General features: G+C 46.9%; 1 protein-coding gene across 1 annotated transcript in view; it reads left to right on the top strand.

The window, feature by feature from the left end:
* Positions 1 to 15,240, top strand: part of LOC144166300 (uncharacterized) — a 41,734-nt gene that overhangs the window by 21,232 nt on the left and 5,262 nt on the right. Inside the window, exons 2-3 of the mRNA XM_077695832.1 lie at positions 12,348 to 12,640; positions 14,063 to 14,238. Coding sequence (XP_077551958.1) covers positions 12,348 to 12,640; positions 14,063 to 14,238 — 469 coding nt within the window. The remainder of the gene's footprint in view (positions 1 to 12,347; positions 12,641 to 14,062; positions 14,239 to 15,240) is intronic.

Here is a 15,240-nt window from a genome sequence, read left to right as displayed (position 1 = left end):
GCGGTAAAGTGGCTTTTCGCGGTATCTTTATTGTAACTTCTGTTGACGAGCTCCAACACAATTGGATGCTATCAGGTTCGTTGGCGCCTGAGTCCTCTCCGCGGATTTTGCTTCGTCGGAGCTAGACAAGATGTGGTAGACAGCGACCTTATTTCATGAGTAAACGCAATTTCACGGTTCGACGGTCCTGCCGAACTAACACCTGCCGAACTGCGTGAGTTGCCCTGTACAGTACTCACACAAACATCGCAAATAAGAAACACAATTTTTCTCTACATGCGGCTATATGACGACTTCTTCAGAGGAATTCGTATCGAAACGCGGTTACGTACAGGTATACCGCTACCACAAATGTGAGGAAAGGGCAGACCTAGCACCTATGCTATGATGCCCTTCCCCGCAGGCGGCTACTCCCGCTCGCAGAATCACTTAGGCGGAGCAATGGGAGACCGTGTTGCTCAGCTCCGACTCAGGGGATCACGCCTGGGCCAACTAGCTGGCCGAGGACTCTTGGCCGACGCATCGGCAGCTTCTCCCACCAATAAAGTTCTCTCTCTCTCTCTCTCTCTCTCTCTCTCTCTCTCTCTCTCTCTCTCTCTAGATGGGATGGTACGCAGCCAGTTGTTAAAAGTAAGACAGGCGACATTCAATGTTACTACCCAAGCAATGAAAGGAGAGCAGACGGAGAGAAGTTTACTTCAATAATCAAGTTCATCAATTTCCCCGGCTGTAGCATCGAAGAAGTAAGTTGTGCCAACGCTCAAAGTTTAAGGCTATGTCCCTCGTTGCTCATGCGCTGAGGAAGATATGGAGTGTAACCAATTGAAATTTTATTTAGAGCAGTATATGATAAAGGAATAATCAACAGGCCTTGCGCGACTATATTATAGCTGCGAGCGAACAAACTGTCTAGTTTATAGCCAGCAAATAGCTGCTGTAGTTGTTCAAGACTGATTGATTGATTGTAGGGTTTAACGCGCCGACGCAACGCAGGCAATGAGGTGCGCCGTAGCGGAGGGCTCCGGATTCATTTTGACCGCCTGGGCATCTTTCACGTGCGCCGAAATCTCGTACACACGGGCGTTGTTTCTTTTCGCCTCCATCAGAAAAGCGGCCACCGCGGCCGGGAATCGAACCTGCGACCTCGTGCTCAGCAGCGCAACGCTTTAGCCACTGAGCCATCGCGGCGGGTGGTGCAATAACCAAGGTCATCAATTCCACCGGCTGTATTATCGAAGAAGCAAATTGTGCATACGCTCAAAGTTTAAGGCTCTGCCCCTCGTTGCTCATGCGCTGAGAAAGATATAGAGCGTAACCAGTTCAAATGTTTGTTGGCGTAGTATATGATAAACGAATAATCAACAGGCCTTACCCGGCTATATTACCGCTGCGAGCAAACAAACTGTTTAGTTTTATAGCCGGTAAATAGCTGCTGTAGTTGTTCAAGACTCCCTACCAACTAGTCCAGTTGTCGAAAGGACCTTGTCGAAACACTTAGAAGAACATGAAAAAAACTGTAGGCAGCTGGGAGACGTCGCTGTCAGAACATGTCGATGTCGACGGGAAGCTGCTGAAAGAACACACACAAGAAAAACAGGGATGGCTGCTTCCTCGTTTGATTAATAAAATTGTCATAAAGTATGCCGTGAAGCATTAATCCAGCTAGAAAAACAGGCGCCCACGCGAGTATTTAACCATAAGTCGTAAAGCAGCCATGAAAGCGCGCTCCTTAAGCTTACGGCCTGATTTTATACGAATGAAAGAATAACTTTTTTTGTCAAAGATTTTGTCAGGGAAAGTTGGAGTAGGCGACATTCAATGGCAGCCAGGAGTCTTCGGACTCTGTCGGCGTCTTCTTGAGTTTATTAATCAATTCTTCGATTCCACCGGCTCTATAGTATCCAAGAAGTAATGGTTTTGCGCGTTCATGTTTAAGTGTTCATTATTGCTCACGTGCTGAGAAAGGTATGTGCTATAACCAGTGCAATGTTCCGTTCACGTAATGTAATGAAAGAATAACCAATACACTATGCGCGACTATTTTAGCAGCGGGCGCACAGGCTATAGTTGCTTTTACAGCTGGCAAATAGCCGCTGAAGATGTTACAGACCAACTACACACTAGCCCAATGGTCAAAAGGAGCTTGTTCAAGTATTCCAAAGTTCGTGAAAAAAAAAATAAACTGGGAAATGTCGCGGTCAGAAGATGGCGATGGCGACTGGCAGCTGCCGAGAGAATGCGCTTCTTCAACATCTCCCACTGTGAACGACGCTTATAAAGCACTACACAACAAATATATGGTTATTAGCGCGAATCATTTTAATTAAAACGTTGAATTGGTCGCGAAAGCATGCATGTCAGTCCGTGCGGAGACAATATCGTGTGGAAGTACCCAGACTAGGCGGGAATAATAAAAAAAAAAACATGACCGAAAAATTCAACAATGGCGCCCCTTTAAAGCATGACCCCCAGAACACACAAATCTGGGACGTTATAGAAGATTACGGGTAAATTCTGTAAATGCTATCGTCATGCAATTTTCCTTTTCCTTTTCATTTTATTCTCTCTCAGAACTGCACCTTGAAGGAAACTGCTTTCTCTTGTAGCAAAAATTGGCGGCACGTTGCCCAATTTTTTTTCTCATCGTGACGTCGTGGCACAACGCAACCGTGGCACAACGCAATGTAACCATGGTGATAGCGAAGCGTTGTTGCTGTTGTTGCGAGCTTTAAGGGATAGAAAAGCCAGTGGCTAGCCGGGGGAAAGAAAAAAATGCTCATGGAGGACGTCTTAATTAATTTATTTATTTATTTATTTATTTATTCGTTTATTTATTTATTTATTTATTTATTATTTTACCCTTTATATATTTATTTTTATTTTTATTTTTACAAGAAGCGTTATAGAGGGGAGGAGCTACATTAATAATAGAATACATGGCACGTGAAAAAGAACACAAAGAAATAAACCAATAACACGAAGGCGTGAGCCAAGAATCTCATGTAACGTTAAAATAACTAGTATAAAGTGAATAAATAACAAGTAACAAATAGATTGCTATGCAAAAATGCGAGTACAAAGTGAACATAAGCAACTGCTGACAAATACATTGCTATGCAAGAATTCAGAGTTGATTTTAGTGCGCGTGCTTTCCAGTCACCAACATAACGAAAAAAAAGTAACTTCAGCGGATATGGCCGAGGGCTGTATGTGTTAGATAACGTTTGCACGTGCAACGCGAAAAAGATGAGTGTCTGTGATAGTGACCACTGAGGCGGGCAGATGATTCCAATCGAGGCACGTCTTCGGGAGAAATGAGTTACTGTGTGTAGTTGTGTGTTGAAATGGAATGCGAACTTTATGATGGTGGTGTACACGTGTAGAAGTATAAGAAGGGGGTTTGGTTAAACGTGAACGCGACGGAGGCTTATTGTAATATATTTTGTGAAAAAGGAATAGTCGAGAAAGCTTTCTGCGAGTGTCAAGAGAGGGAATGTTGAATGTGGCCTTCATGTTAGTTACGCTTCCTGTGCGATGGTAGTTGTAAAAAATGAAACGGACTGAGCGGTTCTGAAGGCTTTCCAAGCTTTTATTAATGCAACGTAACCAGAGTCCCAAACAGACGAGGCGTATTCTAGGTTATATCTAACGTAAGTGAAATACAATTGTTTTTTAAGTGAATGCTGTGCAAGGTAGAAGTTAGGATTCAGGTATACAAGCAAGCTTGATTTTGAAACTAATTGCTCGATATGCGGTTCGCATGAAAGATTATTAGATATTTGTATATCAAGGTACTTGTATGAAACTGCAGATTCAAGGGGAGTATTGTAAAAAGAATAGTTTGGACAGGGTGATTGGTTGCGCAAAACTCTCATTGATTTACATTTACAAATGTTCAGATTCATATGCCAGAGGGTGCGCAAAGCAGTAATATTGTCAAGGTCAGTCTGCAGTGCTGCAATACCTTAGGTAGTGGTTTGCTTACGGTACACAACGCAGATAGAACTGGATATACTATTAGGCACGTCATTTACGTAGACCAGGAAAAGCAATGGCGCTAAAACAGAGCCTTGAGGCACGCCAGTACACTCTAAGAAAAAAGGGTAGAAAAAAGGAGGAAATCGAGGGTTTTCTCCCCCGGACCAGCGAGATTCTCCATTTAGCTAATTACACGTAGCGCCCTCTGTACGGCCTCTACGAAACACCGAAACGGGGGAGAAAATATTCTCCCCTGTCGTCTGCAATCTGCTGTCGGTGCCGACGCCGAAAACGAAACCGTTCATCGTTGCACTGTGGCTTTCGCCGATCGGGCGCATACGACGACTATGAGCAACATTTCCCCTGTGGTGTGCTGCTTGCTTGTTTTCTCGCTGTCTTTCTTTTTTATTATTACCATGTGCCCGCCACGCTAACGCACGGCTCGGCAGCCGTGTGTTTGAAGCACATTCTGTGGGCACTGCTGCATGCTTGCTGTGTATGACTCGCATGCGCCCTGTTCAACGTTACCACTGCATTTGTGGACGTTATATACTGACGCCCAAGGGTAGAAGAGGTCAGCGATGATAGCAAACTGCCCCTTTTTTCGTCAACGAGCACGGACCGCAGCATATTGAAGCATCAGTTACCAACAACAAGAGGCCCCAATTCAGCAACATCTTGCCTGAATGGTTGTCAGACCAGCGGTGCGCTCTACGGTAAAATAGCGAAGGCGAGGCAATAAGTATCATTACCAAGTATTCTTTCCTCCATGATCATTACCCATTACCCAAACATACCTGCCGCACCGTTTCATGAAACGTTTTTTCTTCTTTGAGCTATTTTACTGCTTCTTACAAAACCTCAAATTAATAAAAGTTTGCAATTGCACGGGTTACATTTTATGAAATAACAAAGCCCACCTAAGGCTTACGCACTGCCATGGGGTATCGAAACAAGCAACGGTCTCACTGTTCCTACCTGCATTCTCGGCGATCAGGGTTATAAATACTTCGTCGCCGTTTCAACGTTTAGTTGTGGCTTGTGATCATGCGGACATGTGTAAAGTGTACTATATGCTGCGTTGTGCGTTGACAGTGGCTATGTTTCTTCCCAATATGTGCCCGCCCACATGCGGCCTCTGTGATGTTGGCTATAATAATATACGTTATCCATAAAGGAAACCAAGGAAAGCCTTGATGTCAGTGCATGGTAAGTGCCCACTGATGGTGATGCTTAGTAGCTGTCCCTCCCCACCCCTACTTTTTTTTTTGCGTCATCTATCGGTCATTTTAAAACGTTTACGGTTGCTTCTCTTCGAGCACGCCTGGGGGCGAGCATTGTCATCTCCTCGCTCGGACGGTTGCGATGGTTGCGACAGCGACGGATACGTTTTTCGTGTTGCTGCATTGCCTTTGCGCTGAGATTGCAGACGATCCGCGTTTTGATGCATCGGTTGTAGCAAGGGAAGGCGACTAACAACAACTGGTTGTTCTCAAACGGCCGCATTGGATGCTTGTGATCTCGTGTGCGGTGAACGGCGGGGTTACGAGCCTTTCGGAAATAACGGCGGCATTTTGAAAGCAATCGGTATGACTTCTGCTATGTTTACGGCGGCGCGTTCGCTCTGAACGCGTAGGCGGGGCGCGCAGCGTGATAAATGCAAGTCGCGCATATACGATTGGCGACATCGCTTGCTAACCGCAGTTCTGGTGCTCGGTAGGTAATTTCTTTGTTATTTTAGCGCATTTTAAGCGCACACAACCACGGTAACCTACGTATTTGTACTTCCTCGATCCTCAAACCGATCAGCTCGCTAGTCTTTTCTCGCATGACAAGCCTTGCTTGGGTGACGCTGCCAGGGGAGGAACACTCCTCCATTAGCTCACGAAAGGGGGAAATCTTCCTCCACTCCTAGGGGTAGAAACGCGCTCCTCCCTCTTAAAGGGAGAATCTTTCTACCTCTTAGGGAGAAATATATGATACATTCCTGTTCCACCCTTAAGGGAGAAACTACCACACCCTTTTTTCTTAGAGTGTAGTTACGTGGGTCGAAGAAGAGTTTGTTTTATTCGCGAGCACATACGGAGTTCGACTTGTAAGGAAGGTAACGATCCAATGCAGAAATTGAGAATCGATGTTTAACCAACTGAGTTTTAGTCTTAGAAGTTAAGGGTTGGCCATGCCAAATGCTTCAGCAAAATTCAAAAAACCCTCAATCGGTTTCAAATCCGAAGTCGAGAAATGAGCGCAAGTCGTTAGTGAACGTGAGAAGATACGTTTCACATGTATGATGTTTCTGAAATTCATGTTAAAATGGATGGTACAAATTATACGATTGAAGTTAACCGGGTGCGTAAAAATGTTGTGTTCAAGAATTTTTCATGGCACAGATGTTCACGATGACGCCGGTTCGATTCCCGGCCGCAGCGGCCGCTTTTCTGATGGAGGCTAAAAGCGAAAACGCCCGCGTGTTTGAGATTTCGGCGCACGTTAAAGAACCCCAGGTGGTCAAAATTAATCCGGAGCCCTCCACTACGGCGCGCCTCATTGCCTGTGCAGCGTCGGCGCGTTAAACCCTAAAATCAACCAATCATGGCACAGGTGTGAGTGAAACTGGGCGGTAGTTAGATTGGTTTTGCGTGTTTCCGAATTTTTGAAGCGGAACTACTTTACCTGCTTTTCTTTTTTTTTTATTGCGCCATTTTGCCACAGGGCATAGATAACAGGAAAACAATAGACAAAACAGGACAGGGGAACGACAAAGAAGGAAAGCAAAAAAAAAAAAAAGGAAAGAAAGAAAGACACACAGTGTGAGGCGGGCGCACTACAGGAAACTATAGAGTCCAGTTTCGGAAATAAATTCCAACCTGCTTTTCAATCAGTGGTTAAGCATTTATTGTTAATGCAGTGTTATTGAACTGTATCCTATAATGCTTTCAAGAAATTTAGAAGTAATGCCATCAGACCCGCCGCAGTGGCTCAGTGGCTAAAGCGTTGCGCTGCTGAGCACGAGGCCGCGGGTTCGATTCCCGGCCGCGGCGGCCGCTTTTCTGATGAAGGCGAAAAGTAAAAACGCCCGTGTGCACTAGATTTCGGCGCACGTTAAATATCCCCAGGTGGTCAAAATTAATCCGGAGCCCTCCACTACGGCACGCCTCATCACCTGCGTTGCGTCGGCGCGTTAAACCCTACAATTAATCAGTAATGCCATCAGTGCCACAGGAAGATAACCGCTTAAGTCCCTTAATAATGGTTCTGATCTTAGCAAAGTAAACAAAAGTAAAATCCATGGGGGACGAATTGGGGGTAGGGAGCTAAAGCTCACTAGAAATTAACGAATTGTGTAATGGGATGGGTAAATGTGCCGATGTGCTATTAGGCAGTGATGCGCAGTGCTGATTGCAAACTTGTTCACCGGATCGGTTAACAAGAGTTATAATGCTATTGCTTTTGAGTTTCACAACGTTCTAAAAGCGTTTACGATTGGTCTGAAGGATTGACGGAAGGGTCTGGTCAAGAGAAAAATTGGCGTTCTTGAAGGCGTTCGAACACGATTTAGCCGCGCGCTTGTACGCTGCCCATCGAGTGGCACTTTGGCATTTCTTTGCTGCTCGAGAAAGCCGCAATTCTTTATTAGCTAATCGTTTAAGGTACTTGTTGTACCAAGGAGACGTAGAGGATTGAAGTACTGTTCTTTGCGGAATGTATTTGTTTATCAGATTCATTACATTTGATTTGAAGGAGGCCCAAATTTCTTCATTCGGTAACTTATTGCAGGTTAGCAAGAAAGTGTCAAGAAACGAACATAGGTCAGCCTTTATAGCCTTAAAATAACCATTGTTATAATCTCTGATATACTTCGCGCGATTGTTCGTACGGGTAGGAGAAATGGATATGGTGAAGAGCAATGCGTCATGATCACTAAGGCCGGAAACGTGCGTGACTGGTGAGGCAATGTAGGGCGACGTCGGGAAGATCAAATCAAGCAAGGAAGACTTTGATGCCGTAACACGTGTGGGATGCTGAACGATCTGACACAGCGCGGAATCTGAGCAAACATTAAGAAAAGAAGTAGCGACAGTTGATGCGGGCTTTTAAAGGCGGGCTTTGGATAGTAAAAGTGTTGTTCAAAAAGTGTTCGAAAAATAATTTTGAAGACGGAGGCGTCTGACACTAATGTGGGGTCAATTTAAGCTCACGTGTCGTGGTAATTAAAAGCGAATATGTGAAGGCAGGAGAATCGGGGGGCAGTGTCACATAAGGTGGTTAGGGTCGGATGTGATGGAGTGGACGCAATGGGGACATCGGGTGGTGTTCTGTGGATAATACCACTTTTGGATTGTCTCTGGCTTTGAATAGGTGTTGGTGAAGAATTTTTTGAGGAATTTGTTATGCTCGGGCTAGGGCAGGGAAGGAGTTGAGGTGACCGCAATTTGTGAGAGCCTTGAGGCGTAGTTGTTTCAGGCGATTGCATTTACAAAGGCTGATCGCGGTTACAAGAGTGGGGCCGTAATCGGGGCAGTTAAGCCAGGGGTAACCCGAGTAGTTACCCCGGATCCCAACAACGAGGCAGGGATAATTAAAATGATAAGAATGTGGCGGAGTGCATCCGGCAGGCATTCCTAGATAATGAATGGCAGCCCACCATTGTCCCTGAAGAAGATAGTGTATCACAGCTGCATCTTACCGGTACTCACCTACGGGGCAGAACTTGTACTTGGATGCTCACTAAGAGGGTTCAACTTAAACTGAGGACGACTCAGAGAGCTATGGAACGGAGATGATAGGTGTAACATTAAGGGACAAGAAGAGAGCGGAGTGGGTCAGGGAACAAACATATGTTAAGAAAATATTAGTAGAAATGGGTGTCTGCAGGGCATGTAATGCGAAGGCAAGATAACCATTGGTCATTAAGGGTAACAGAGTGGATCCCTAGAGAAGGCAAGCGTGGCAGGGGGTGGCAGAAAGTTAGGTGGACAGATGAAATCGAGAAGTTAGCGGGGATAAATTGGTCGTAGTTAACACAGGACCGGGATAATTGGAGAATAATGGGAGAGGCCTTTGCCCGGCAGTGGGCGTAGATGGGCTGGTGATGATGAGATGATGATGGTGATGGTGGTGGTGGTGGTGGTTGTGATGATGATGAACCCGAGTTTGCCAGGGGTACATCGGAGCTTGTTGCGAAAAATCCCTCCTGTGCAGCCACGTGAGCTGCTCGGTTCCCCGGGGCGACTGGCTTCATGAATCATGACCAGCGTTGCACACGTACTTACACTTGACCATTGTTCAGTAAGCTTTGGGAGAGAGTTGGAAGCAGAACAGTCGCGGTGGTGCAGGGGTATACTCTTCTCACTCTTCTCAAAGTGCCCGCTTGGTTGAGGTGCCCTCAAAGTTTTCGAAGGGTATAGGAAGTAAACAAGGGACACTATAATCAGGTCACGAGACCCGCTCATATATGCTACTGCGCACCTCGATGCGAACGCCTTTGATAGGCAGTCAAGCGTTATGCACAAATTAATGCGGAATTTGTAATCTACACTTTACTACAGGAGGAGGAAGAGAAAAACGAACGGAAAGGCCGATAGGTTATCCAGGCTTTGAGCCCGGATTGCTACTCAGTTCCTATAGCTCCCTATTGGAAAGCTTCGATGGATATATCGGGGAGCTCTCAACTTTACCGAAATCGAGCACCGGCATGCGACCAAAAAATTTTCCTAATACACGACCTGATCGAGGTTGCACAGCGAAGCCAAACGAGTGCACTCGCAAATGATCGATTGACAAGGGCGCAGTCGTAATGAGCCTAAGAAAACTACATTTTTTTCTAATTTGCGGTTCGGAATTCTTTCGAACTAAGTAGCCTTTATTTTCCCGAACTAAGCAGCATAATGAAGCTGGAAGGGCTACAATTTTGCCCCTGTTATGAATCTGTGTGCGTTTGTGTTGACGCGGCGAGCGCAGCGCAACGGTGCTCCTTGAAACTTTCCCGCATAGCGCTGAAGGTAGAGAGGAAGACCACTTGCGGTGTTCATGCGACTTCGACAGTGCGGCGCGGCCAAAACCCTCTTGCGCTTGCCTGAGCGGCCATTGACGGCATCTCACTTATCACTTATCCGGCTCTGTGAGAGTGTTTTTGCTTGTGTGTTGAACTCTAACGTGCCGTGCGCAGCACACGGAACACCTGTTGAACATTGGGAATACTGGTAGGCGCTTTCAGCGAGCGCCGAGTTTCTCTGCCCGTTCAAGCTGTGATGTCCTCAGCACGCCAGTGTGCTGCTTCCTGTATCATCACTATTCTCTTCTCTCCATGTATTAAACAAGTTCGGTTTTGCTCTGTGCTCAGCTTCGTCGAAAGGGAAGGAACTCCCGGCAAGCCGCTCGTTCACCACGCTACCACGACATGACGGAGGTCGCTCATTGAAAGCCTTTGCCAATGTCACATTCCATAAATATAGGGTTGTTATAGTTTCACGGTGGCTTTGTGACGCTGCTGTAATGGCTTAGGAGGGAACTGCGTGCGCTACTGTATTAAAACTGCGGCTGATAATTCCCCATGATACCCGCTGAGACATAGCAACGCCCCCCTCCCTACCACAGGGCCGGTGCTCTCACCATCGTGCACCGCCAATGAGCTCGCAACTTAATACCCGTGCCCCACGTACACGAAAAATGACATTAAGTGTTTAAGGCCTTAAGATACCGAATGGCATTATTTGGGCAGGCCGTGCTACACGCGAGAAAGCAAACGCATTAAATGTGTTAGGCATGATGGCGATATTGACCAAAAAGAGAAATGCACTCATATTTTGTAAGTTTTTAACGTATACTATAGAGAAAAACATCTTACAAGTGTTAAAAATGGTTTTTGTGAAAGAAAACGTCATGGTGGGAAATAGTATTTTCTAAAAACGGTGTGAGCCGTTTCTGAAAGGAGCTACAGAAGCTGCCGTCGTCTGCCAACGTTAGCCAAATCCGGAAAATTCAAAACGACGAGTAACACGATGTTTTGCCTTTTGCCGCTTCTTTAGAACTTCGCCACCAAGAGGACACAAAACATTGTCCTATTTGGAAGTTCAGCTACGTTTCCACAGGAATACTCCGGTGCTGAGAGTTTCGTTAGTTTCATTTGGTGATCATTGCATTCGAGAGTAGGCAGATTTAAGGCGTTCGTGAAGGCGAATGAGTTGTGCGGAACTCCTTAAACCAAAAATCACATGAGAGAGAATGGCATTAGATTTTTGGGTGTAGCTACGAATTAATGGCATTAAAGTTTAAGGCATTAGGCACTTAATGTCATTTAAAATGCGAAACATCTCATGCACGGGGCTGTGTCCCTTCCTCCCTCGTTGTAGTTGTCCGCCGTCCGCACTCTACTGCGCATGCGAGTCTCTTCAGCCCCGTCAGCGTTTGGGCTGACGTCACCGCAGTCCGCTATAAAAAGGAATAGTTAGGCGGCGCCCGATTTCGATCCCACGACTCTCTGGCCGCAACGGGGGGTACGCGGCACTCTTCCCACTGCGCTACAAACCGTGACGGGCGCATGTGCTATGAACGCGCCTTATGTCCTTCACTCATTCAAACTACGTCAAGAAGCTACTGATACAACGAAGGCACGGGAAACTGAACGTCAACGGAAAAGACGAACTGAAAACTAATGGGAACTTCAGTCCACCCCATGGCTGCTTCGCATATTACTCAGGGTTCCCCTACGGGAAGATGGTGTAATATTTTTCGTGTACGTGTAGCCCGGGTATAAGATGTTTGTTCTCTCTCTCTCTTCTTGGTTACAGAGTCCTTTGAGCAGTCCGACACACATTCAATTTGTTTCCAGATAATTCCGATAAAAACCCAGCTATAGCGGTTCTTTGTAACCATATACTCCCCTCGTAAAAATCCGTGTACTGGAAGCAGACAGTAATTCCGAACTATAAGTAATAATGAGAAGTAAATTAAACGCGACCTAATTACGGAGGTGGTCGTCGCGGTCAGTTAAAGTAAGATTTTATCTAAGATCTGTTCGTGCAGAGGGTCACTACGGGCTGGCGGTATTGCGTCGCAAGATTTTGGTTTTAGCCACAGCTTCAGGAACCACAGCTTCCCGTCTACCTCATTTTTCCAGCACCTCTGTCCTGTCCATCTCATTTTTGCCGAAGTTGTGGTTGGCGCTAAAACTGAAATATTTGTAGAGAGCATTCGCTAGAAAGTTGCCTTTACCGCAAAGCGTATCCTGTTTACTTTTGTCTACTCACGCCGAACACGATTGAGTAATTGAGCGGTACCAGTATGGAGTTTTGCTGTGAAACTAAGCATCAGAAGATAACTGTCAGGTTATAAGGATTGTCTACGCACGGGTGTCTCCTTGCACGCAGCAGCGGCGGCGGCCGTGGAGGGGCAGCCGGCGGCAGGCTCCGACTTGCCGGCGCTGCCACCCCGGGGAAGCGGGCTTCCTCGCATTGCACACGTGCCACACCGGCGGTCCACCTCGCCGCCGGAGCCCGAGGCTCGCGTCTTCTCCAGCCTGCTGCGGGTGTTCGAGGCGGCCGAGTGGGACAAGGTGTTCGTCAAGATGGCGCGGGTCGTGGTCAACTACTTCACCGACATGGCCTTCAAGGTGCTCTTTGGTTCCACGGGCAGCCGACGACGGAGCGAGGATATGCCCGAGGTATACAGGGAATTTCACGGGAAAGCCTTTAGACATTAGTAATCGTCACGTGACCTTTTCTCACGGCCACTCTAGACCACAAAGCTTGGGGCAGGTGTACCCTACACCTATGGAAAATAGTGAGCCACATGCAAGGAATAGCGTGCTCGCGTCTCCTGTCGTTCGTCAAACACCGGGAAACTCGTTTACGCCTCGCCCTGCGCTGGATCCGCGTACTAAAAAAAAAACACAGGGACATTTGTTTACGCCTCGAGCTACAGAGCTTCGTGCTTCAAAGACAAGAGACTTTTACAGCAAAGCTGTATACCTGTACCCCCCAACGGTTTCATCTCCGTTGGCAAAAACGCCAAGGCGGCAACAATACTATTGTACAGTGCATGCTTCGCCCCTCCCCAGGTTTCACGTTAGTGGAGATGGCCCGGGATTTATTTCTTGGAACTGAACTGAGTAACACATCGACGCGTGTGACCCGCCATGGTGGCTTAGCGGCTGAGGCGTTGTGCTGCTGAGACCAAGGACGGTGGTTCGATCCCGGCCGCGGCGACCGCTTTTCTGATGGAGGTGAAAAGCGAAAACGGCCGTGTTATATGATGGCAACTTTTATAAGCGTAGCGCATTGCAGACAACAACAAAAGGCCTTTGCTATAATGAAATAGCCTGTCTACTCATGCATGGACCTTTTTTATTGCCACTGCAAAACGATGAGTCAATGCTGTTAGATTAGATACGTAAAGTTCCAGCTCAAAAACCATGTGGTTCGTGGCTAAAAGTTAGCTTGAATCTAAATGGTTGATAATGAAAACGAGTAACACATGCTCAAGACATTCGCATGCTACACTAGTCAAGGAAATATAGCGGTATTTTGACACAATGCTTCGTTGTCCCTATGTGGTGGTACAATATATTCGCAGGCTGCCAGTTGCGCGGAGTAGGACTCCTTTAAGAGACTTCGTAACAAGATGCAGAAAATATTTTGAAAGGAAGATTACACCCCAGGTAACAATGAAATAGGTATGCAGTCAAGCCACGTGGCACTAGGCGGTTTCAAACATTGAAATAGCCACTCGATTCCTTAAATCCCCGAATGTCTTTTTTCAATGAAACCAGAGCTTAAATGCTCAGCGTCAGCCTCGCTCTAAAAGTAAAACTAACAAACCAAGGAATGTGGCCTTCTCACTCATACCAGTAACAGCGACAGTACCACAGCCGAAGTCACGAATCTGTACTTGGTCTTCTCTGATCTGACGAATCCCCGTAGTTCTTCGGTGACCACGGGGCAAGCCTTCGTCCGGCTGCGGACGTTAGCAGGTTGATGACGGTGACTATAGTAGTGACAAACGATGATTAAACCTAATTATGGGCAGGTGAGGCTTGGGTGAATATTTGCGACTCACGTAATCTGCGTCTTCCCCTCTACATAAGGTGCAGATGCTCGACCGGCGGCGGCGGCGGAGTCGCCGCGACATGGCGCAGTACGTGCTCGAGCGGCAGCAGCACGTGAGCCGGCTGCCCATCGACTGCCAGCGGCGCATCGCCTGCCGCGTGGGGCAGCACTTCGGAAACATCAACGGACTGCGCGCCCTGGCGCCCATGCTGAGGTGAGGGGGGCGTCCACCACGCTGCCGGCACCATTCGCCCGTGTTCCCTTGGGGCCGAAAGCCTCCTACACTCGGGAACAAGTTCAAAACGGCAATAGCTCATGTGCAGTATCACTCCGCCTAAGCAACGGACCCGGATGTCAACTGGCGCGCGCGTTTTGAAAAAAGGCTGCTATGAAAACGTGATATCCTCTGCCTTTTCTCACGTAGTTTGTTTGTCATTGCTGCGGTAATTTATAAACAAATTAAGACCCAAAAATCACGGAAACGGCTCGTGCCACCTTCAAAATATTCCCAGTAACGTACTACTTCCGCCACGCGGAGTAACATCCGGCTGCGGTGATGCACAGCGGCAGCTTCCGTTACCGTTCTTATGTTGTAACCGGGTTTAGACGGAGAATCACTTTAACGCATCGGGAGAAGGGGCGAATGTGAAAACACAGTCGAGAAAGACGCGGGGTGCGGCTACAAAACGTTCGTGAATCTTTGGTTACGCTCGACGTATTCCTTGGTACCACTGCTTTAGTGTATTCTACGTTGTTGCACGCATAAAGTTTATATTTCTATAAATTACAGGACAAGCATAACGCGGAAGAACAAAAACTACGGGTTACACGCGTTTAATATGCACTTGAATGTTCTCGAATTTCCGTTCGATTTTTTAGGTTTTAACGTTCAAGTTCCTAATTATTGCCCTCGCACTCAAAAAGTATTGCTGCTGCGTAAATATTTGCCAATACGGCTTGTCTTGTATATGGCTCTCGAGTCGGCGCTACTAATGTGCTCTGAACCCGCTACTCCCGCGAGCTTTTACTATCAGCTAAAGCTACTACGGTCTGCCGCCGTGGTAGGTGTGATTGGGGCCTTGATGCAAAAAACGAATGGCCATGGCCTCCATTTGCAATAAACCACAACGTGTGGATTCAAGCTAGTTGGTACTACACGTGATCAACACTTTTACGTGCCTGTGCTTGTCCTTCACTTTTCATGCTCGTCTGAAAT

This window comes from Haemaphysalis longicornis, unplaced genomic scaffold (genome assembly GCF_048455015.1).
Source record: "Haemaphysalis longicornis isolate Haplotype H1 unplaced genomic scaffold, Haemaphysalis longicornis Haplotype H1 scaffold_167, whole genome shotgun sequence".
In the NCBI taxonomy this organism is placed as follows: domain Eukaryota; kingdom Metazoa; phylum Arthropoda; class Arachnida; order Ixodida; family Ixodidae; genus Haemaphysalis; species Haemaphysalis longicornis.
Note: the sequence above shows the minus strand (reverse complement) of the source record. Positions and strands in the feature narration are given on the sequence as shown.